Here is a 21,971-nt window from a genome sequence, read left to right on the forward strand (position 1 = left end):
TTCGCAGAATATAATATTAAAATGTGTAGGTGTATACTTTAATGAGTTCTGTGTATATTTATATTATTCGAAATTAGTCACCTCATCTCTCTCAATTTTTTTCGATAATTCCACCGCATAATTATTCATTCACCATAATTATTCATCGTTGTCAGACGCAACACAATTGCACTCTATCTTTAACAAACGCGAAAATAACGAGCGCTCTCTTTCTCACACCGGCCTATTTGCCCTTTTATCCAGAATGTGCTGTGTAAATTTTCTCTGTTACATTATCTTACGCTATCCATTACGGTTAATCTATTTACGGTAAGCATCGATCGCGTAAACTAAGAGAGGTCGTTCATGCAGTGTGTAGCCAAACTATTTATCTTCAATATTAGAATAAACGCGGCTCGCACGCGTAACTATGCTTAATTGCTGCTGTTAGATGCAGCTGCTGCTTCATGAAGAGCGATAAATGTCCGCGGCCTCGTCGTACTAAATATGTTGAAATCATTCCGCCACTCTCAGTATGCTGCAATAAATATTATAAATAGCTATCGAGCTACTGATGTGAGTGGAAGAGTAAATTGCAACTATCTCTTTTCATTTTGTAAAAAGTCAGAGAGACGAGATATGCAAAATTAGGTTTATCTAATACATTTTAATATGAAAATTCTCTTACTTCGTCATTTCTCTACATCTATAAATTTATAACTTTTTATAAACCATTGTTTAATATATAAACATAAGTTATAGGATATATTATTAATTTTTTATTGTGAGCTAAAAATCGCCAAATGTAATTAAAGTGATTATTATATGATGATTCGCTTCTCATTTAAAATATACTCTTAATATTTTAAATAAACTGTTAATACTTTATATAAACCTAAGTTGGATATATTATTAATTTTTTATTGTAAACTAAAATATGTATTATGATAATTCGCTTCTCTTATTTAAAATAAGAAGAGTAAAATGCAACTATCTCTCTGCATTTTGTAAAAAATAATAGAGGCGAGATATGCAAAATTATATCTAATGCAACACATTTTAATATATAAATTCTCTTGCTTCGTTATCTCTCTATATCTATCAATTTATATCTTTTTACTTATAAACAATTTTTCAATATATACACATGAATGGAATAAATTGTTAATTTATTGTGAGCTAAAATCGCCAAATGTGTAATATGATGATTCGCTTCTAATTTAAAATACTACACAATAAGAAAAGAGAAAAGAAGAAAGCGATTTACGCAACTTTCTTAACGTTCTAAAAATATAAAGGTTTGAGAAAACAAGCGAGAAAGCATGTGAATAGGCTTTCTCAAAATGTTGCTTCATTTATACATATACATAAGTTTACTTGATCCGTTTCCAAAATACTTTGCAGAATCGATCGTTTCTGTTACTTTTTTTTTAAAAGAGTGTTTATTAAGAGAGTATGCGAACGTGGTTCCTTATTCTTGTGCTCCTCTTTTCTTTTTTAATATACTATCTTTTTCTACCCGGGAAAAGTTTTTTTATATATAATTATATATAAATAATTGTACAATTATATATATAATCGTAAAATTACATGTGAAATATGTCCATTATTATATATAATTATATAAATTTATATATAAATTATAATTACATCATCAAATTATATATGAAACATGTATATTTATATATATATATATATATATGAAGAAATACTTATTTGTTATATATAAATTTATATAATTATATATAAAAAGCACTTTTATCTAATTATGTATGGATATATTTCATATATAATTTTATACATTTTTATATAATTTTATATTGTTATATATAAAAAATTTGTTCCCGGGTTATCGTTCTCGATTTTATTTCTTTCTCTCAATTTTTTATACCCACGTGCTTAATGTAATGACATTTATATCATCCGCGTTCTTAAAGAATACTCTCCAAAAGAGCGAATTAATAGATAAACGGAGATTAAAGATAACAAACAGGGTAAACGATCTGCGTATATTTTTACTTTGTTCTATATTTCAAACTATATATTCCGTAATCGATTTAGACAGCTTTCCATTTTTCTTACGCGTAGGAAGAAACAATCATTGCGTAAAAAAAGAGTACTTTTTTCTTCGAGTACGAAACTTTCTCGAGCGAAAACGAATATAGTTTTCCGGTTTGCACGAACGCGCCTCGTGGGCTTATTGTTAGATAAAGGTCGAAGTTTACGCCACGATACGATAATATATAGGTACATATCGAAATGCCCTATATCGAGATTGCCTATCGGCAATCCGCATGGCATACACATTTCAATTCAATGCAAATATGTAAATACGATCTATCATAGCGTGGGAATTTGTCGATCGCGTATCCCCGAATCAAACCGGTAATGGCACATATCAGGTTTTCACCATTTGTGCATTTCGCACAATTCTCAACTTTCCGCTATCGTATGACGTACCAAGATATACGCAGCTGTCGTTGGTATTAATATTAATTTGCATCGTGCTAAATTTATAATAATGTAGGTACATAAAAATATGAGTATATATATTATGTATACATGTAGAAAAAAATATTATATATAAGCCATACAAAAAATCTGACACATTATTCCTATATAAATAAGATTTTATTAAATAGTACAATAAAAATATATCAAAAAAATCCTCTGTAGATTACTGAGTAAATATCCACGGAAATAACTCATTGAATTGCCAAGAAATGATTTTTCAGAGCGACAGAAAAAGATCTGACATATAGAAAGTATATGTCCCGGGAAAAAAATTTATATATAGTTATATATAAATAATTGTATAATTATATATATAATCGTAAAATTATATGTAAAATCCGTCCATTTTTATACATAATTATATAAATTTATATATAAATTATATAGATTCATATATAATCATGAATTATAGGTATATGAAACATATACATATATTTATTAATATATATGAAGAAATACTTATTTATTATATATATAAATTTATAAAATTATATATAAAAAGCTTTGATCTAATTATGTATGAACATATTTAATATATAATTTTGCAATTATATGTATAATTTTATATATTTCTATATAATTTAATATTATATAAAAAATTTTTTATCGGAGTATATGACGTGAAAAGTGTATCCTGAGTATATATTTTCAATGAACACCCTTTATTTCAAACAGACTAGAAATAAAGCGGTGAATTAAATTAAATGGCGCATTGAATGAAATTAAAACCGATAATAAGCGCACGTTTTCGTGTTTACCGAATTCCTGTTGTGACATTGTGCAACATCGTCAGCTGAGCTTGACCGCAGTTTGGATGCATCTCAATGACTTTGCATAGTTACAGTGAGCCCAGAATCATTCGCTTGTCGCAATACGTACACACACACATATATATATATATATATATATATATATGCATACATAATTCGGTCAGCGAATGACGCCAGTTTATCAGACAGCTGCCAGACAAAGCCGCGTCGCAGTTACGTCTAATTTCGGAAATTCGCGATGCATCCTATACAGCGCAAATTTGTTGTACAATGTTCAAAGATAAAGAATCGATAAAGACGCGAAAATAGCGTCGAGCAACAGCGAGTTTAAAAAGAGAGAAAGTGGAAACTCCAGATCCCCGATGCGTCACGTGGAATTTCCCGATTCCTGAGCTTTCGAGGGAATGTGCCGTCTCGGGACTTTAAATTGCTCTCGTCGTCGATCAAATGTTAAACCTCGTCGAAAAACTTCGGCAAAGCCGATATAAATCCTTGATCCTTCGGAATCTCGAATTGATTCGAGAACGTCGCGATTTTTTCGTCGAAGATCAAAGAAGTATAAAGAAGATACTTAAAGTGCATTAAAAACATTTTTTTAACTTGACTAAATTACTATTTTGTTAATTGAACATGTGTATTAATATTTCAAATATACTTTGTTAGATCTAATATGTTATATTTAATTTAAATATTTTTATATGTTCAATTAACAAAATAATATTTAAGTTGAAAAGTTTAATCAATTTAAAAAATTTTTTCAGGGTGTAAAAATATCGATTGATTAAATTCTCACTTTCTATCCTAGTAAAAATTTTTTTATATTTAACAACATAATATTTCTATATAAAAATTATATAAAAATAAAAATTGTTGTTCTATACAATACACGAGCGAATAGAAATGTTAATTGATATTATATAAAAATATATAAAATTATACATATAATCGCAAAATTATATATGAAATATGTCCATACATAATTAAATAAAAGTGCATATATAATTATATAAATGTATATATATACTATATATAATAAATATAAGTGTTTCTTCATATATATAAATATATATGTTTCATATATAATTTGACATGATTATATATGAACCCTTATAATTTATATATAAATTTATATAATTATGTATAAAAATGGACATAATTTTACGATTATATGTATAATTATACAATTATTTATATATAAAAATTTTTTTACCGGGATTAAATATTCATAACAATTCAAATTACGTAAACTTTAACAATGTTCAAACTATTGATTCCATTAAAACAAATATATGTTGAATCAATTATTGTCACTTATATTAATTTCGCGAAAGCTCTTCTGGAAATGTTCTGTTAACATATACTCGCATGTTGGTTCAATCTATTGTTACAAGTCATAGAATGTGATATCTATTGAAGTAAAGGCACAGTAGCTGAAATAAATAAGGTCGGTCTCTCTCTCTCTCTCTCTCTCTCTCTCTCTCTCTCTCTACGCTTTGCTAATGTGAAATCTCCATGATGTAACCGCACAAATTACCCGAATATACGATTTCACCGTCGTCACACGCTTACACGCCTCGCTATTAATGAACTCATAATGCGTGATAACAACACACTCATGTACGAGGAAACGTAACATGTGCTGCTGCTTGTGTCATGCATCACATGTCTCTGACGTTAACGTACGTAACATGTATACATGTTCTGATGTGATGAGTTCCCTCATGATATGATACAAGAGCTCCTGTTTCGCTGGGAAGATGAGTCAGAGCAAGACTGACGATTAAGCATTAATTACTTAATCCTAGAATTCGCGTTCTAAATAAAGATGTATTGGTCTGAGAGAACAAATGCTTCTCTGCATCGCATTATTAAGAATTTATGATAAGGATTTTTAGCAATAAGACGTAATAAGAATTTATGCGCCTCTATTATGCAAAGGAACGATCCTGCGAGACTTTCAAAATAGAGTTGCAAAGATTTCTACACACAGACTTCTTGTATTTTTATTTTAGATAAAAGTGTTTGTAATAAAAAATAATAAAGAAAGAAAAGGAAAATAAATTACACATAAAGAAATCAAACATTATTTAATTAAGAAACTGTTAAGCGTGTGACGATGTATATAACTATTTTGTAAACGAAACTGTTTATTTTTAAAAAATATATAACAAGAATAAATGTTAGCAATAAAATAGTTAGTAATTAAATCTAAAGAATCAATTCAGATTGCTGTGTAAAAACACGCAATATTGTGTTGTCACATTATGAATTAAAATAAAAAAATATCTTGTTTTTCAATAGACTAATTTTAGAAACAATCTCACAAAATATCGGGCCGATTTCAGCAATTGTGAATTTATAATTATAATAACTAATTTTCAATACCTTTAATTCATTATAGTGCGATTTAATAAAAGAAGAAAATTAATCCAAAAGACTTGGATTCAATTTTAAAATCCTCATACAATATACAAATATTAAAACATATCTCCTTATAATAATACAAATAATTTATTTAATTTATTTAATCATTTAATTTATTTAATTTATACACTAAAAAAACGACTAAATTAATACATATTTAATTCAATACTGTCAAATAAATCATTTATTTGAAACAAATAAATATGTTTTATATCAAATAAATGATTTATTTGGCAGTATGGAAATAAATACTTGTAAGAATTAACTAAATTTTTTTTTAAGAGTGTAACAATATGAAAATTATTAATTATAATCGGATCGCGCGCGATTCGCGAAAGTGAAGTTCAAAAGAGTTCTTTCGGCAAATCTCTGGTCCTTACCTTCGCTAGGGTCGCTCGTCGACGGTATCCTCAAACTGCTGCCTCGTCGCAGATTGACGGTCGTGGCTCCTACTTCCGGTTCCAACATTTTGGCGCTGCTCATCGATCCCGCCAGATTTCGCGAAACGAGAGAGGGAAGGAAAATTCGCGCGATAACTCGAAGACGAAACAACTCGGCCGAACTCGAGTCGACGCTGGTCAACAGCTGTTCACCAGCGTCTCTTATGCTTGGACGAAGAATTCCTGAGGATGTCTATCGACCGGCCACGTCGTCTATAATGCGAATCGGCCAATGGCAGTTACAAGACAGAGTCACGTGCGGTTGCTTTCGACAGAATGTCCTCGGTGATCCCTCGTCAATACTACCTTGCGATTTGCTCGAGGTGGCGTTTCGCGACGCGCGCGGATTTTCCACCTAAAATCTCTCTATCGAGAGATCGATATATATTCATGATTGGTAGCTGTCAGTCGTGACGCGTGTTGGACTTTTTCATTCGCGGATATTCGCGAAATTATTCGCGAGAAGAAGCGAGATCTTTTCTTCCTTCATTCCCTCCCATCCTCATACGCTGATTTATCTCTCGCCAGTTGAATTAGAGACCCCGAGATCAATTTTCGCGCGCGAGATCAACCGAGACCCTGAATCACTCTCGGAGCGACGATCTGATATTATCTGGATTATTGAGAATATAAATTATGTTAGCTAGGATGAATGTAGCAATGAACTAGGGTAGACGTATCAATAAATGATCAGTGATAAGCTCTATTCTTGTTATTGATTGTCATATCAAATCTATATTTATTCTTCTGTTGGAAAAAATAACGCGATTACTTCGATCAGTAGTCTCAGATACTTTAGATTATTTTATTACATTATAAGTATAAATTCATTCAATAATTACACTTTTATATATTATTTTTTGAAATTTTACATTTTAAATTAATATTCATTCTCGATTTAATTATCCAATATATTTGTTTGTATAAAAATTTAACTGTACCTAATTTAAAATTTTAATCAACAAACTTAAATATAGACATAAAAATAATATTTAGAATTAAATTTGTTGCTAAATATTTCATAAATATGCTAATTATTAATTTCTCGAATATATATAACTTTAACAAGATATATTATTTGATTACATTCTCTTTAATCGATCATTCATGGATATACCTGTCCCGCACTGTAAAAAAATATGTAAAATTGTATAAATAATAAATGTAAAATTGCACGATAAATGTAGATATTTTCATAATTTATCGTTAATATTTTCATAATTAATTTTACATTTATTATTTATGTAATTTTACATATTTTTTTACAGTGTGCTATATCGCTATTATCGCTAAACAATCTTTCGATTATAATTTTCAATTAAAAAAATTAATTTTAATTTGTTTACCTAAATGTAATATCACTATTATAGAACGAGATTGTTGGCGATGATCTCTCACATTTTGACAAAAATCGCTTCGCGTGCGAGGCTTCTACAATCAATGTCATGCTGTCAGATATATCACTTCTCGCTCGTGCAGCAGTGAATCAGCCGTCGTTTATTTACGATTCGCGAGTTTAGTTGTTAGTGTGCGTCAATTTCTAGGAATTTACGAGATCTCGTAGATACAAGAATCGACGCAGATTTCTATGACGTCGAGGACCTCTCTCGATCTTCGGCAAATATTCGACATCGAACGGTGAACACTACACTTTAATAAAAAAAAAAAAAAAAAAAAAACGTTTGAACGCGAAGATGATAAGCGAACAAGTGATAAGTGTTTGATTGGTACACGTAACAAACGTTCGCGCACTACTGGGGGATCGAGTTAAAACTCGATAGTTTATTTTTGCCACGACATGTCGTGCCAAAGAACGAAATACCGATATGCTACACGCTTAGTAGAATATTAAATGCGATAAGTGTTTGCAATTTCAATAAATAATGGTTTTTCCTTAATAAAGATTGAATATCGGTAAATTATTTTTAAGTTATATATAACAATATCGTTATTATCTAAAATAAAATAGAATTTTTCTTAAAATAGAATTTCAATTAAAGTAATAATTAAACACAAATAATAAAATGACTTAGATAATAAAAAAGTGTATCCACTATAATAATGAAATAATTTCAGTATTAATTAAGAAATAAAGCATGTAAGAAACAAAAAAATAGGAAAAAAATATAAATTCTATTTAATTATAAATTACCTCAAATTAAAAATAAAAGTTGCAAGTTTATTTTTACTGCACACGAGAAAAACGAATAATTCGCGATACGTATCACTGTGTAACTCGTGAAACACGTAACGCGAAATTGTCGCGCGATTGTTAAGCGTTAAATTGTGCAAATTATAAATTCAGCAAACATTTCTGTTTGCGTTTGAAAAAAGAAGATGGCTTTTCAACTTCAAACTCGAAATTTATTCTCGCAAGCTTGCAAGGTCTGCATTAATATAACGTTCACGTGAATTCTTAATCCTTTGGCTACGACACATGGCTCTTTTTGAAAATTTCCAAAAAACGAAACAAATGGAAATGTATAAATATTTGCGTGTTATGCTATTGAAATTCACATACAAATTAACAAAGAGAAATGTCAATCAATTATTTGCTTCAAATTCCATTTGCCCTTTTAACGGAACTCTCAATTCCAGCTCAATATATAATATATAATATGTTCGCAATTATCAAAGAATTGAACGCGAATGAAAACGATCAGCGTGCGAACAACAAATTGCGCGCGAACAGAGCGAGCGACCGCATGCGACTGAGGCGCAAGTTGATCATTCAAAGTCGAAGGTGTATTTTGGTTATCGCGCGCCGCGCCAAAAAGCGAACGCAGCCGACAGGTAACGATATAGTAATCACTTGTCAAACAGTGTGTTCGATGTAAACTGATCGAGGTGTCAAATGTTTTTAAACAAGTGATTTTTAGACATTTTTCCAGATTAAGGGAATGAGAGGAGCTAGAGAGAGAGAAGGGGGCGATTATTACATTTGGGATTCTATAATTATATGTTTGAGCCCTTGAAAACCCAATTATGTATCAGGAAAAATTGGAAAAACAGATGGAGAGACGGGAGAGTATTCATTGCACAAAAATAAACACAATCTTAAAAAACTAGCATCTTCTTCATTTGTTCTCCTTCAATTTCACAAGTATACATAATTGTTCTTCCCGCGATAAAATTGTCGCAAACCTCTTTCCTATCTGGCGAAGATTTCTCATTCGACGAGACAAATATTTCTCTTTATCTCTCTCGCGTATTTATATTATATTTCACTTTCACCTATCACCGATGGTTAACTCCGTGTCAGAGTTGTTGCCTAGATCGATTTCAGTCACCTCTGCTAAGGTCACTCACTTGTGACAAGACGCAATGAAATCTGTTTAAGCGTCGCAAGCGGGTAAAACCATCGTTTCTCCAAAGTTATATATTATATCACTGATGTACTCGTTGTGTTCGCTAGGCGAGCGAACAATGCGAAAATTAATTAATGCCGATAAGGATTCAATTTCGCCTATCTACATTGAATCCTGCTTATCGCAATGGTGCTCTTATCTACGCGCGAAGGTATTGTCTCGCGAATAATCGCAAAAGAAGAATGAGAATTGAGCATCGTATTGCAATATTTTTAAATTTCAAGGAGCTTTCTTCTTCTAAAGGTAACTTTCACAGATAAAACTCTATGTAAATCTATATCTTTTTAAATATTACTGTAATACACGAAAAATGTTTCCTTGCTAAAAAGATCAAACCATTGCGTCAAAATAAAAATTGAATATTTTTAATCTTTAATATATATCTTAGGCCCCTTCCTAAAAGGCCTTCCTTTTAAAAAAGGAAAATTGATTTCTTTTTTAAATATAAAAATAAAATTAAACAATTTTATAAAATTAAATATCATTGATAACAGCAAGACAAATGTCTTGAAAATATTTTAATAATATTTAGAAGTCTTCTTAAAAAAGAAGACAATATTTTATAATGGACAGTATTTTTGCGACTATTCCAAAATAAATGCTAGATTTAATTATCCTGCTGAATCACATTTGATCGCATTGAATACAATGCGGTTTGAACGATATTGAATTATCAAGACAAAATAATGATATTGCTATGAAAGTATAGTGCGAGGATTAATGCGCAATCCTCTCGCGAGACTACGCATGGTGCTTACACAAATCGTGATATAAACAAAACCTTACGATCGGGCAGCTTATAGAATTGTATATTTTTTGTCATATTCAAAATTTCGTTCGATAGTCTTGATCATCGTAAGCCTATTCTTCCAAGATATTTCGAAAATCTCTCTATTAACAGATTCTCCCGTGGACCGCGTTCGATCGCTGCTTGAATGGTACGAATATTAACAGTGCAAAAAGACCTTAAAAGCATCATGTGAGCGGCTATTAGCAAATCGTCGTGAATAGTCAAAGATCCATCGCGAAGAAAAGGCGCGACAGAGGGCGCGTCGCGACATTGAACGTCCGAGAACTCATCCTCGCGATAACAGGCGTGTTTCGCGTACATGACTGTTAAAACGACGAGCAAGTGCGCCAAAAACTTGCGGTGACACCACAACGTCTCGTGGCTATCGTACATAGCAATGAGCTGATCGTTAAACCAACACTCCTCCGTCCAGTACGACAACGCTCTTAGATAACACCTGAGTTTGCGAACATCGGTGGGCGAGTAACTGTCGACGCGGCGCGCGAATACGTCGCGAATGCGTTCCAGCAACGTCCGTTCATCGTCGTTCGGCTCGTAGAGGTTCATATAAACGAACAGATTATCGTGCCTGAAGCTATCGTCGTCGGCATCCGTCGTCTCAGTTTCCGCGAACACAGTCGCCAGCATACACTTTCGCAGCAAAAATTGTCGATAGGAATAAGCGCTATGATCGGACACGTGCTGTCGGCACCAAGCGAGAGTGGTCCTCCACTCGCTCTCGAGACTGGGATGCCGCAAACCGCGCGACTCGCACAGGGCGACCAGGTGACGCCGATAGCTCCAGGCATGGTAGTTGTTCGCGTAGCGATCGGCGCAGGTCTCGGCTAGCTCGACCTCGGCCCTAGCGATGGGCGAGATCCCGGGTTCGGCGACGTGGTTCCGCTCGGCGTCCAGAGCCGGCGACATCAGCCAGCTCCGATACGCGAAGGCCTCGAAGTTCTTTGGCGTGTGATAGAGCACCGGCCGGGTCACGGACAGTTCCTCGCGCGCGTCCAGCCTGCCGGCCCGCACCAGCTCCCTTCGCATGTTCCAGAACGTCGTCACGTTCGGATTCAGCAGCAAGGCACCCAGCAGCCACCTCGCCACCGTGCTGGGTTCCTCGCGCCGTTGATGACGTGTTCGCCGGTACTCCAACAGGCGCCGATAAGCGTAAACATAGAGCGGCTGAACGCACCACGACGCCAAACCCAGACTGTCCTCCTGGTGAAACACCGGTGACCGATTCTCGTTGTCCTCCATCGGCAGAATCATGAAGCTTTTTCTGGGAAAGTAGAAGTCGCGATTATTCCAATTTCTCTTTGTCTCCCTCTCGTTACCCTCATTCTCTCTTTCTCTCTCTCTCTCTCTCTCTCTCTCTCTCTCTCTCTCTCTCTCTCTCTCTCTCTCTCTCTCTCTCTCTCTCTCTCTCTCTCTCTCTCTCTCTCTCTCTCTCTCTCTCTCTTGCATTCCCTTTCTGACTTTGATGAGACCTATTTTTAAATCAGTACACTAAGAAAAAATTATTAAATTAATAAATATTTATTTCAATACTGCCTTATTAAATCATTTATTTGAAACAAACAAATATTTATCTGTTTTGAAAAGGATTTTCTTATATTAAATATTTTTTCACGTTAAATCAATATTATTAGTTTTAAATAAATAATTTATAAAACAGTATTCAAATAAATATTTATTCGAATTCAATAAATTTTTTTAGTGTGCAAAGAAAAAATGTACTAATTGAGCGAATTTTTTAATATTACGTGCATCGATATTTCTTGTTAATTAATCTGATAAAAAATATGCAACGTTTAACGTCAAAATCGCAATAAATCTGCGCATGTAGAAAATATATTCTTTTAATAATATTAATGTTATAATTAATACGATAAATAAATAGCATCGCTATATATAATATATTTTTAGAATACGAAGCGAGAGATGAAAAAATAAAACAAAGTTATGAACTAGTCATTAAAGAATCATCAATTCGATATTTCAGTCTGCAATGCGACTAAAAGCCGTATCTAAAAAAGTTCAAAATTAAATCTGAGAATTAATAATGCAGCATCGCGATGCGCAAAATCGCGAGATTTTTATACCTCGCATCGATGAATTTACACAAGTCTTGTCGTGTTCATGTCCAACCTTGACCTTCGTTAATTCAACAATACGAACAACAGCCTATTAACTGTCAATAAGATATAAATTATCAAACGTGATTCACGAAGAAACATTTATAAACAATTCTTCTCTGATTCAAAAAAAATTTAACTCTGATATATAGAGAATCTTGAAAATTATGTTGGAATAATGTAAACAAGTGTTTCGCATCAAATTTATGAATGAGGCCTTCATAAACAGTACATATAAGTATCGGAAGTAATAAATTTCTCTCTAAAGAGAGAGAAACTCTAACGCAAAAAAACTGGAGATAAAAATAATCGAGCAATTAATCAAGTTGCATTACGCAAGTGGAATTAAGGTTCGTAAACAAGCCGCGATTATTAACGCTCGATGTTCTCCGGATGGTGCTACTTGACGAGAGTCACCGGACGCGGCTGATTATTTATTATTTTGCCACGTACATCTCGACCCTGTTTCTGTTGTGTGTATTCTCTTTCCGCGCTTTCCTACTTATTATCTCTTTTTCTAATCATCAGTCGCGAACGCGTGTTTATACTTGAAATCTGAACTCGCGAGTAAAACCATAGGATAATGTGAGATTAATAGCGTTCTCGATACGAGATTACGTGAGTATGATATTTTAATGAGCTTTTTATTTCATTCGAAACACTCGAAATTTTAACCTATTTTATTCTTATAAATTAATGAATACTTATATTTTATTTTAAATTGATTATTTTAATTGTATAAATAATGATATAATAACAATAATATATAAAAGTAATATATATATTATATATTATATATTTAAAACTATTAATTTTTTTTATTTATTTATTTTATTTTATTTTATTATTTATTTATATAATAAAATAATAATAAAATAGTAAAAAATAAATAATAAAAATTAGTTTTTAATTATTAAAAAGGATACAATTAAAATGGAGCATTAACATATGACGCTCAGTAATTTCTTTTTATATGCAATAAATAATATGTCGAGTTAAGCCAGCTTTAAACGAACTAAATAACCTTGAGAAAATTAATTTTAATTACTCTTGCGGAGCAAAATTGAAAGCTGAATGTAATTTGTTAAAATCAACGTAATGTTTACGAAATCCAAATAATTATTTTACGCTGCAATGTAACTTTCAACATAGAGAAATATTAAAATAATATCTAAAAGGATTTAAAAAATAATATATATTATTATTATTTAAAAATTATATAATAATATATATTTAAAAATTATATATATATTATATAATATATTTAAAAATTATATATACACAGAAAGAATTTTCTCTTAGAATTTACCTTGAAAATCATGGTGAAATAAAATAGTATTGAAAGAATTTTCTAAGAATTTCTCTAATTAATATTTACCACAATAAAAAATATTAATATATCTACCACAATAAAGTATAAAAAATGTTTGATTAATTTTACTATGAATTAATTTTACTATTTAGTAAAATTTACTATATACATATATATGTATATATGTATATTGATATTTTTTATCATATAGTAAATATTAATTTTATTATGGTAAATATTAATCAGAGAGAGAAACTCTTATAAAATTCTCCCAATACCGTATACATTGTCCCACGATTATTATGATTTTCCGGATAAATTCTAAGAGAAAATTTTCTTCGTGCATTACATAAGAACATATTATAAAAATTTATTTATTCCAGAACTTTTTCAACTCGATAAAAAAATCCAGAATAAGGAATTCGTGACAATATACACAGGATATCGAAACAATTAATGCGCGAAATGAAGCAGCTGGGCTGTTTGCCGTTTAAATATCTCCTAGATTACGATCTGGAGCGGCAGTTAATTACGGTCGCGATCGATTACTCGCAGTCAATTATTCGCGATTATTATTTACCGTAGCCGTTGCCGTAGCAGTCGCGTGGGCGAAAAGTCGCGCGCGACCCGAAGAATCGATCGTCGAGTTAAAATCGCGAGGTCGACTCGCGGTCGCTCGACTGCAAGTTGCGCGATCGCGGTGCATGCTACTCTTTTTTTTTTTTCTTTCCTCCTCTCTCCCGACCCTCCCGAAGACTCCGCCCTCGCGCAATCGCGCGATCACGCCGTGCTGCGGATGCGGCGTTTTGTTGATGCCGGTCGGTCTGCGGATGTTGCAGTACGGACTCCGAAAAACTGGGTGTTCTCGTACACAAGCAGCTCCATTTAGGTTAGGATTCCTCGCTGCGCGATATCCGCGGTGATTTTAAATCGATAATATGCATGCTGCTCCTTTCGCGCACACGCACTTATATACATGCATATATGTATATATAATATATATATGCTTGTATATAAATATATATATATATATATATATATATCATACATATATTTTTGTGCATTTAAAATAAAACGAATGCGTGTATTATATTTAGACATTTGGATGGGAAAAAGAAATTGTGAAGCAGGGTGTAAAAGGAGCAAATAAAAGGAGCAGAGAAGCAAATAACATCACAATAAATTATTACGAGGATGTATTAAAAGTGACAATTGCAATTTAAACGCGCGAAAAAATTCTGTATACGTTTGAATGCGACAACAGAAGAAGAAAGGCAACGATCGGTGAAACAAGACATTGTTTTTTCGCGCACTTTTCTCTCTCTCTCTCTCCTTCTCTCCCTCTCTCTCTCTCTCACATACACACTCTGTCATTCTCTTACTCCGATATCGAAATCGAGCGCACGGAGAGTCTACCGGTTCCGGATCTCTGCTCGTCGCGCAAGAAAACGAACGACGAGAAATAACGCACGCCCGGTAAAAGGAGAGGTTGACAAAACACTCACATAGCGGGATTCCTTCGGATCGTGTTCTCGATGTCGCGCAGGATCTTCTCGGCGGCCGGGAACTCGTTGTCCACCATCGTGTGAGCCGCATCACACCTCCCTCGTGGATGTATATCCATCGACGGCGGACGCGCCAGTGGCAGCTGCACCACCCTCGCGTCCCTTTTCTTCTCTCTCTCTCTCTTTCTCTTTCGCTCCTTCGACACGTCCCGCTGCGACACGACGCACGGCGGTGCGGCACTTTCGCTCTGCGGACGCGCCGACCGAGTGCAGCCACGCTCGGCTGCGCGTGGCGCGAACTTAGCCGCGAGTCGGCCCGGGCGCGCCGCCCAGGACTGCCAACCTCGCGGCGCTCAATGGGCGGGCGGGACTCGAATTGGCGCGCGCCAATTGGGCGGGAAAAATAAGTCGGACGAAATTGCTCGGTGCTGCGAGTGTTATTCTCGCGCAAAAAATTTTCTAATATTTTTATCTCGATTCATTGATGTAACTGTAGGAAGAAAATTCTTGAAAATATATATTTGTTTTTTCATTTACTTGAAAATATATATACTCGTTTCGTCAATTCACGTTTTAAATTTAGCGCCATTTCTTGACTTTGTGTACTCACTATATATATATGTATAATTTATGCCAATGTAATTTATCAATTTTTTTCACTAGGAATGAAACTAATGAAAATATATATGCTCGTTATTTCAATTTACTTTCTATATTTAATGCCATTCCCTGAATTTATTTATATCATACTAACATTTTTATCAATGAAATATATCATAAAATATATCCATAATCATATATATATATGAAATATATCAAAAATATATCATAAAATATCTCCATAATCATAATTTATGTATAAATCTGTATATATATAAAAATCTGTCAGCATCGACAAGAAAACGTACATATATATTTTTATCGAAATTTCTATCACTGACCCGCGGAAAATTATCGCGCGAATAACTGTAAATGTTCGACATTTTCTCTATATACCGGAAGCGGCGAAAATAAAGTCGTTCGCTTACCGTGTCTTATCGGGCCGCCGATAACGATAATTCATCTACGCACCTTGTCGCCGTTCGTCACACGACAACTCGATGATCTTGCGATGACAGCCACTTGAGGATCACGATAAAAATTACGACGGAACGGAGACATAATATCGGAGCGGCAGGATGTAGCGAAGGTAACGTAACGAATAACCGCCAAGATGCAGCGCGAAGCAGGTATCGACACGAGCGCCGACGAGGATCCACGAAGACGGCCGATCGCGATCGCGGCGAACGTCAGAGTCGGAGCGATGTGCGCGCGCGTGCGTGGGAAGGAGCGACATAACCTACTGTTCGCGTCGTGTCACGGTGTGTTGCGATTTTACTTCCCTCGACTCATCTCGCCTAATAAGGGAGGAGGATTAAAAAAAAAAAGGAAGATAAGCACGAAGAGAAATTTGTGGATCCTCGAGACTCTCTGGCCTTTCTCGTTTTGACAGATAAAGATATCCGCGCGAAAACGTGCGATAAATAATATGTCCGACCCGCGTATAAGAACGCTCAAGATAAAAACGGGAGTGGTTAAACGTCTTGCTAAAGAGAAGATTACGTACGAGAAAGAAGCGACGCAGCAGCGTGAAAGGATACAAAAGTTGAAAGAGCAAGGTGAGACTCGCTTTTAGCCACGAGGGGAAAAAGGGTCCCAACTGTCAAAATGTGACTCTTATCGTAACTGCGTAATACGTTCAAAGAGTATGAGAATTTCTTCATTCGTTTAATATAATTTGCAAATACTTGGCATTTACAGAAAAAAATATATATTTGTTAAAATGCTTATAGGTGCTTTAATGTTTTCACACATTTGGATTTTGTACAACTTTCGCATTTTCTCCTTTTAATTTTAAGATCTTGAAATTATAATATTTATCTTATCTCTAGATAAAGATGGTTACGACATAAAAAAACAAGAGGAGGTTCTCCAAGAATCTTTGATGATGGTACCAGATTGTCAAAGACGTCTCGTTAAAGCATTTGAAGAGCTCAAAAACATTTTGGACACCGAACAAGATTTGAAAGAAATCGAGGATTATATTGAAGCTGAAAAGGTGTTACAAGAGGCAGAAGCGCAGCTACCGAAAGAAGGAGACATTTTACAGATGTGTTAAAAAGTGCACTCTGTGACTAGATTTTTAAATGTTATTTCACAGTCTTATTTCTCACTAATCTTTATGTTTAAAGAAAACTAATGTCATACTTGAGAACATTATAGTATTAAATTTTCTTATTGCTTTAATTGAATATATAATATATTTAACAATTATGTATAGTGATCAATCATCCCAGCAAAATACTGGGCAAACTTATGAAAATGTGCATTTTAACATGTATTATCCAACAATTCAACAATCATTTGCATATGATACAAATTATAGCGGAAATATGTACTATAATGTTTATCCAAGCCATGTAACATGTGATAACAGTACAGTTAATAACGCGACATTAGTCGATAGAATAAGGAGACGACAAGAAGATGAAAGGGCCATTGAACAATTCCTCCAAGAGACCGAATCGCAAATTTCTATCGAAAGCAAACAGAAAGATCCATTTAAGATCGCGTCTATTAAAAGTGCACTAATATCGGTGACTAAATTAAATAAGCAACTGGAGATTGTTTGTACGGAACTTGAAAATGTTAATTTATCGGAAATACAATGGCAGGAAAAAGTCAGTGCCTGTAATGCTGTAAAGCATGAAATTTGTGAAATCTTGAAATCTATAAAAGATACGGATTTTCTAAATAAAGTTAAGAATGATTTAAAGAAACGCAAGAAGAAACGTTTAAGGGAACGACGTAAAAGGGAAGAGTGGAAAAAGGAAAAGTCCATGAGGGAAGAAAGAAGAGCAAGATTTCATGCAGAGGCTGATTCGTGGATTCGAAAGAAACAAGCGGTAATCGAACAAGAGAAACAAGAGGAAAATTTGCGCAAGGACGCGGACATAATCTTGTCCGACGTTCGTAATAAAAGAAACGACGCGCGAAAGTATCTAGGAATTTTGCAAGAATTACAAAACTTACGAAACATCAAGATGTCAATTGCTCAAGCGAGAGGCGAAAAAATATCCTCAGCAAGTGATGAAGCGTTCAAGCATGACATCGGTAATATTTTATTGATATATATTAGATTTTTATTTTATAAAATGACGTGGCATTTTTCAATTAAATAATAGAGACAAATCAGTAATAGAATGTAGTTAATAGAAATTAAATTACTACTTATACCATGTTTTTTAAAAACACTATATTATAAATATTCGTCATTTTAATATATATATTATGAAATATATTACAGCTAAATTAACAGAACAATGGACTACTTTGGATCGCGAGTATGCAGTAGAAGAACAAGAATTGAAATTAATGCTGAAAACAGATAATGAAGAGAGAATTGAAAAACAGACAAAAAATGTATTTGCTGATTGGGAGAATGCATTATTCGGAGTAAATATATCGGCTGTTGAGCAATCTCACAAGGATTTGGATAGTTTTATCTTGATTCGGTATGTATTCAATGTTCAGATATAATCTTAGATATTTATAATACAAAAAAAAATTATTTTTCTCAATAAATGAAAATAATTGTTTTGCATTTTAGTACGGCTTGGGATAGATTTATAAGTTCTGAAAATAGTGCAACAACGATACCGATTGGATGGATAGTGCCTGAAAAACCATCTTCTGCTGCGTGGCAAAAATGCCTCAATAAGGAGACATCTTAACATAAATGAATAATACGTCAATGTAAGTTTACCTAAAGAAATAAATAATTTGATATGATATTTCAAAATCACGCTATTTATACATTTGAAAAATATTTTCTGACTATGCTCATTCTGCAAAACTTATATATTTGCAAAGAAAAATTATTATTTAAACATTTGTAAAGATTAATATATTATTAACTTAAGTAAAATAGCCTAAATTTGCGCTGAAAAATAACTTGTTTCTCAATGGAAATATTTAAGTATTATCACTTTATTTCAAAAAATTTATTCAAAGTTATGTACAGAAAATATTATTTTACAAGTTGACAATGATTTGTGGTCTATTTAAATTTATGTTATACTTAACACGAGTTCGCGTTCCGTTTGAGCAGCATTTGACGGTTCCATACTCTGATTCTCTTTTATAGCAGGTAAAGGAACAGTTTCAGCACCAGACAGTATCATTTGCATTGAACCCTGTAGTTGCGTCAAGGCTATAATTAGCTGTTCCTCTTCCTGCAGTTTTTGTGCTAGTATAGTAAACATTTTCCGTGGTTCCTCCGAAAGTTCATCCAAATGATCTTCATACACATCTATTGGAGAAGAACAAGTTTTATTAATCAAAAAGAAACACGCGTAATATCTTTGAGAAAAAAAATTAATTAAAATTTACCTAACAAAACGTTTGCTACATGCAATAATACTCTTCCGAAACGAATGCTACCGATATATTTGTTCAAAAACTTAATGATATTGACGAGGGACTTGCCGTCCCGACCAGCCAAAGCTCGCCTTAAGCCTTCTCGCCTGATAAGTTCCTGTGTAAGCGCGACAGTAACGTGCGGCGTTTTGTTAACGACATAATTCATCATGACGCAGTCGAGCGCTTTACTGTATTGAAACTTTCGCAGACAAGCGTCATGCTTGCTCATTATCTCTTTAACTTCCTGCTGCACGACTACGTCGACGCTTCGTACATGCAGATTTTCGCCCGCGTGCCTGTACGAAACTTTACGTTTCGGTTTTACAACGTCTTTCACGTCTTCCTCGCGTCTTTTGATAGAGATTAGACCGTCGACCATACCAGCTACGACAGTCTCGTCACCCTCCTGCAATTTAATATTAATTTAGTATTCATTTTTATAAATTGATTCAATTTAATCAATAATTAGATATATTAGATAAACATAAATGCAGATTTTAATGTATAATATAGAATGCATTTTTTTCTTACGCTAATTCCTATACTGAGAACTGCATTAGGATAGTCTAAAGTGTGAAGTGTTTTATATGTCCCAGTGTCATAAACTTTAACATGCCTATCCAACGAACCAGATAATATTCTATGACCATTGGATGCGATTTTCAAGCAAGTTACAGTTTTATGATGTTGAGTTATTTTTGCAAGTAATTTACCACCTGCGAGAGCGTCCCACACTTTGATATCAGTCCCACCTTAAAATAAACACATTACTATATATAAAATAAATCTTAAATTGTATATCATAAAATATACTTATTAATTATATATACGAATTTTTTGATTATAATTAAAACATTGTAGAACACTATACCCGCAGACAAGAATATTCCTCCAGTTGGCAAAAAGAGTAAACTCTCCACTGGTGCATCATGATTGACACTAAGTATTTTCTTATTTGTTCTTGCATCATACATATTTATAATTTTGTCATATCCACCAGATAATAATACATCAGTGGAGACAGGACTAACTGCACCGGCTCTGATATAATCAGTATGTTCATTGAAACTTGTCAGTTGTTTTTCACTAGGTATGTCCCACAATATCACAGTTTTATCATCAGAAAATGAAGCAATATGAAGATCATCAGCTGTGAAGAAAGCTCTGTGCACTGCAGCCTTGTGCCCCGAAAACAATCGTAGCATGCTATTTGAGCCAATGTTAAAAAGCCTGACCACTGCTTCCTGACCACCGACACATAGCAGTTTGCCATCTCTACGAAAGCAGCTCCCATACGCAGCTTCTTTGAAACTGCTGTAAGTTTTTGTGACCAGCTTTGTAATAGGATTATATATCTGCACTCGTACTGAGCAGGTAACTGTAAAATAATGTGGTTCTACTGGTGAGAAGTCGATGTAGTCTATTGGACCAAATTCTTTCACTAAAACTGGAGGCTGTGAACACATAAATAATTTATCATTTTTTATTTTTATATGCATAATTTATTGTTGGAAATTTGTATTTATGTATTATAATATAACGTAATTATATTATAAAATTATATAAATGATTAATAATGGTAATCATATCAATAAGTGTATCTATAACATAGATAAATCTATGATATAATTAATAATTAATATATGATTAAAAATAGTAATAATTAATTAATAATAAATGTAAAAGAAATAGTCGAGTTTTATATAAAAACAGCATACAATTTATATTTTCTTAATGCTGAACAGAATTTTATTTGCTTTTATTTTATATAAAAATGTATGATTTTATATATAAATATTACATAAACGATTTCGATAATATATGAAGCAATTACATTTTAATTCAAATCCATATTTCGTTAAGGAAAAAATGCAAATTTAATATATTAATATAAACAAAATACTCTCAAGATAAAATAATAAAAAGAAAGCAAATGCGTTTTATAGGTTATAACCCGCCCACGTGTACGATGCAATGTCAGTAAAAATGATCTCAACTCTTTACAAGCGAGTCCTAAATATGTACCGAATATTTCTTCCAATATATATTATCCTCCGTCAACTCCGGTCCCGCTCTGGTAAATACTTTGGTATTAATTTTCTTAAACGATGCCATGTTTCAAAAATATTCATAAACACGAACAAAGAAAAGACATTTTAAGCCTATATAGACGATGCGTTCCTTTCGAGGCTACGAAACGAAAAATAAAAACAAAAATTCCTTCGCTCCGATTGGATGATCGATGTCACCGACGTATGACGTAGAGATCC

General features: G+C 33.2%; 5 protein-coding genes across 8 annotated transcripts in view; 2 read left to right on the forward strand and 3 right to left on the reverse strand.

Moving 5' to 3' along the window:
- Positions 1-8,031, reverse strand: part of LOC114936767 (uncharacterized) — an 80,383-nt gene extending 72,352 nt beyond the window's left edge. The window contains exons 1-3 of one of the 3 annotated variants that reach the window (XM_085485466.1): positions 7,474-8,030; positions 6,434-6,740; positions 6,068-6,340 (exon numbers count right to left, since the gene is read on the reverse strand). In XM_085485466.1, coding sequence (XP_085341592.1) covers positions 6,068-6,170 — 103 coding nt within the window. In that variant the 5' untranslated portion in view covers positions 6,171-6,340; positions 6,434-6,740; positions 7,474-8,030. Of the gene's footprint in view, positions 1-6,067; positions 6,741-7,473 lie in introns of all 3 variants that reach the window. The other 2 variants (XM_085485467.1, XM_085485465.1) reach the window with 2 other exon arrangements.
- A 1,153-nt stretch (positions 8,032-9,184) lies between these two features.
- temp (protein prenyltransferase alpha subunit repeat-containing protein tempura) lies at positions 9,185-15,423 on the reverse strand. Its single transcript, XM_085485468.1, has 2 exons — positions 15,241-15,423; positions 9,185-11,567 (listed from the first exon to the last, which is right to left on the reverse strand). Exons 1-2 carry the CDS (start codon positions 15,357-15,359, stop codon positions 10,346-10,348), a joined length of 1,341 nt encoding a protein of 446 aa, XP_085341594.1. The 5' UTR covers positions 15,360-15,423; the 3' UTR covers positions 9,185-10,345.
- A 1,121-nt stretch (positions 15,424-16,544) lies between these two features.
- Positions 16,545-17,407, forward strand: LOC114943417 (Tubulin binding cofactor A). Its single transcript, XM_029319028.2, has 2 exons — positions 16,545-16,898; positions 17,172-17,407. The coding sequence occupies exons 1-2, from the start codon at positions 16,769-16,771 to the stop codon at positions 17,396-17,398; spliced, it is 357 nt and encodes a 118-aa protein (XP_029174861.1). The 5' UTR covers positions 16,545-16,768; the 3' UTR covers positions 17,399-17,407.
- A 134-nt stretch (positions 17,408-17,541) lies between these two features.
- LOC114943416 (uncharacterized) lies at positions 17,542-19,594 on the forward strand. 2 transcript variants are annotated; one of them, XM_085485470.1, is made up of 4 exons: positions 17,542-18,393; positions 18,587-18,794; positions 18,890-19,035; positions 19,427-19,594. In XM_085485470.1, the coding sequence occupies exons 1-3, from the start codon at positions 17,553-17,555 to the stop codon at positions 19,011-19,013; spliced, it is 1,173 nt and encodes a 390-aa protein (XP_085341596.1). In that variant the 5' UTR covers positions 17,542-17,552; the 3' UTR covers positions 19,014-19,035; positions 19,427-19,594. The 2 variants fall into 2 exon arrangements, with proteins under 2 accessions (XP_085341596.1, XP_085341595.1); XM_085485469.1 differs by having other exon boundaries at positions 18,890-19,594.
- LOC114943414 (U3 small nucleolar RNA-associated protein 15 homolog) lies at positions 19,269-21,876 on the reverse strand. The gene is made up of 5 exons (XM_029319027.2): positions 21,727-21,876; positions 20,573-21,155; positions 20,233-20,453; positions 19,672-20,107; positions 19,269-19,591 (listed from the first exon to the last, which is right to left on the reverse strand). The coding sequence occupies exons 1-5, from the start codon at positions 21,814-21,816 to the stop codon at positions 19,350-19,352; spliced, it is 1,572 nt and encodes a 523-aa protein (XP_029174860.2). The 5' UTR covers positions 21,817-21,876; the 3' UTR covers positions 19,269-19,349.
- Between the last annotated feature and the right edge of the window lie 95 nt (positions 21,877-21,971).

Source organism: Nylanderia fulva, unplaced genomic scaffold (assembly GCF_048542155.1).
Source record: "Nylanderia fulva isolate GAGA-0341 unplaced genomic scaffold, ASM4854215v1 Scaffold37, whole genome shotgun sequence".
In the NCBI taxonomy this organism is placed as follows: Eukaryota; Metazoa; Arthropoda; class Insecta; order Hymenoptera; family Formicidae; genus Nylanderia; species Nylanderia fulva.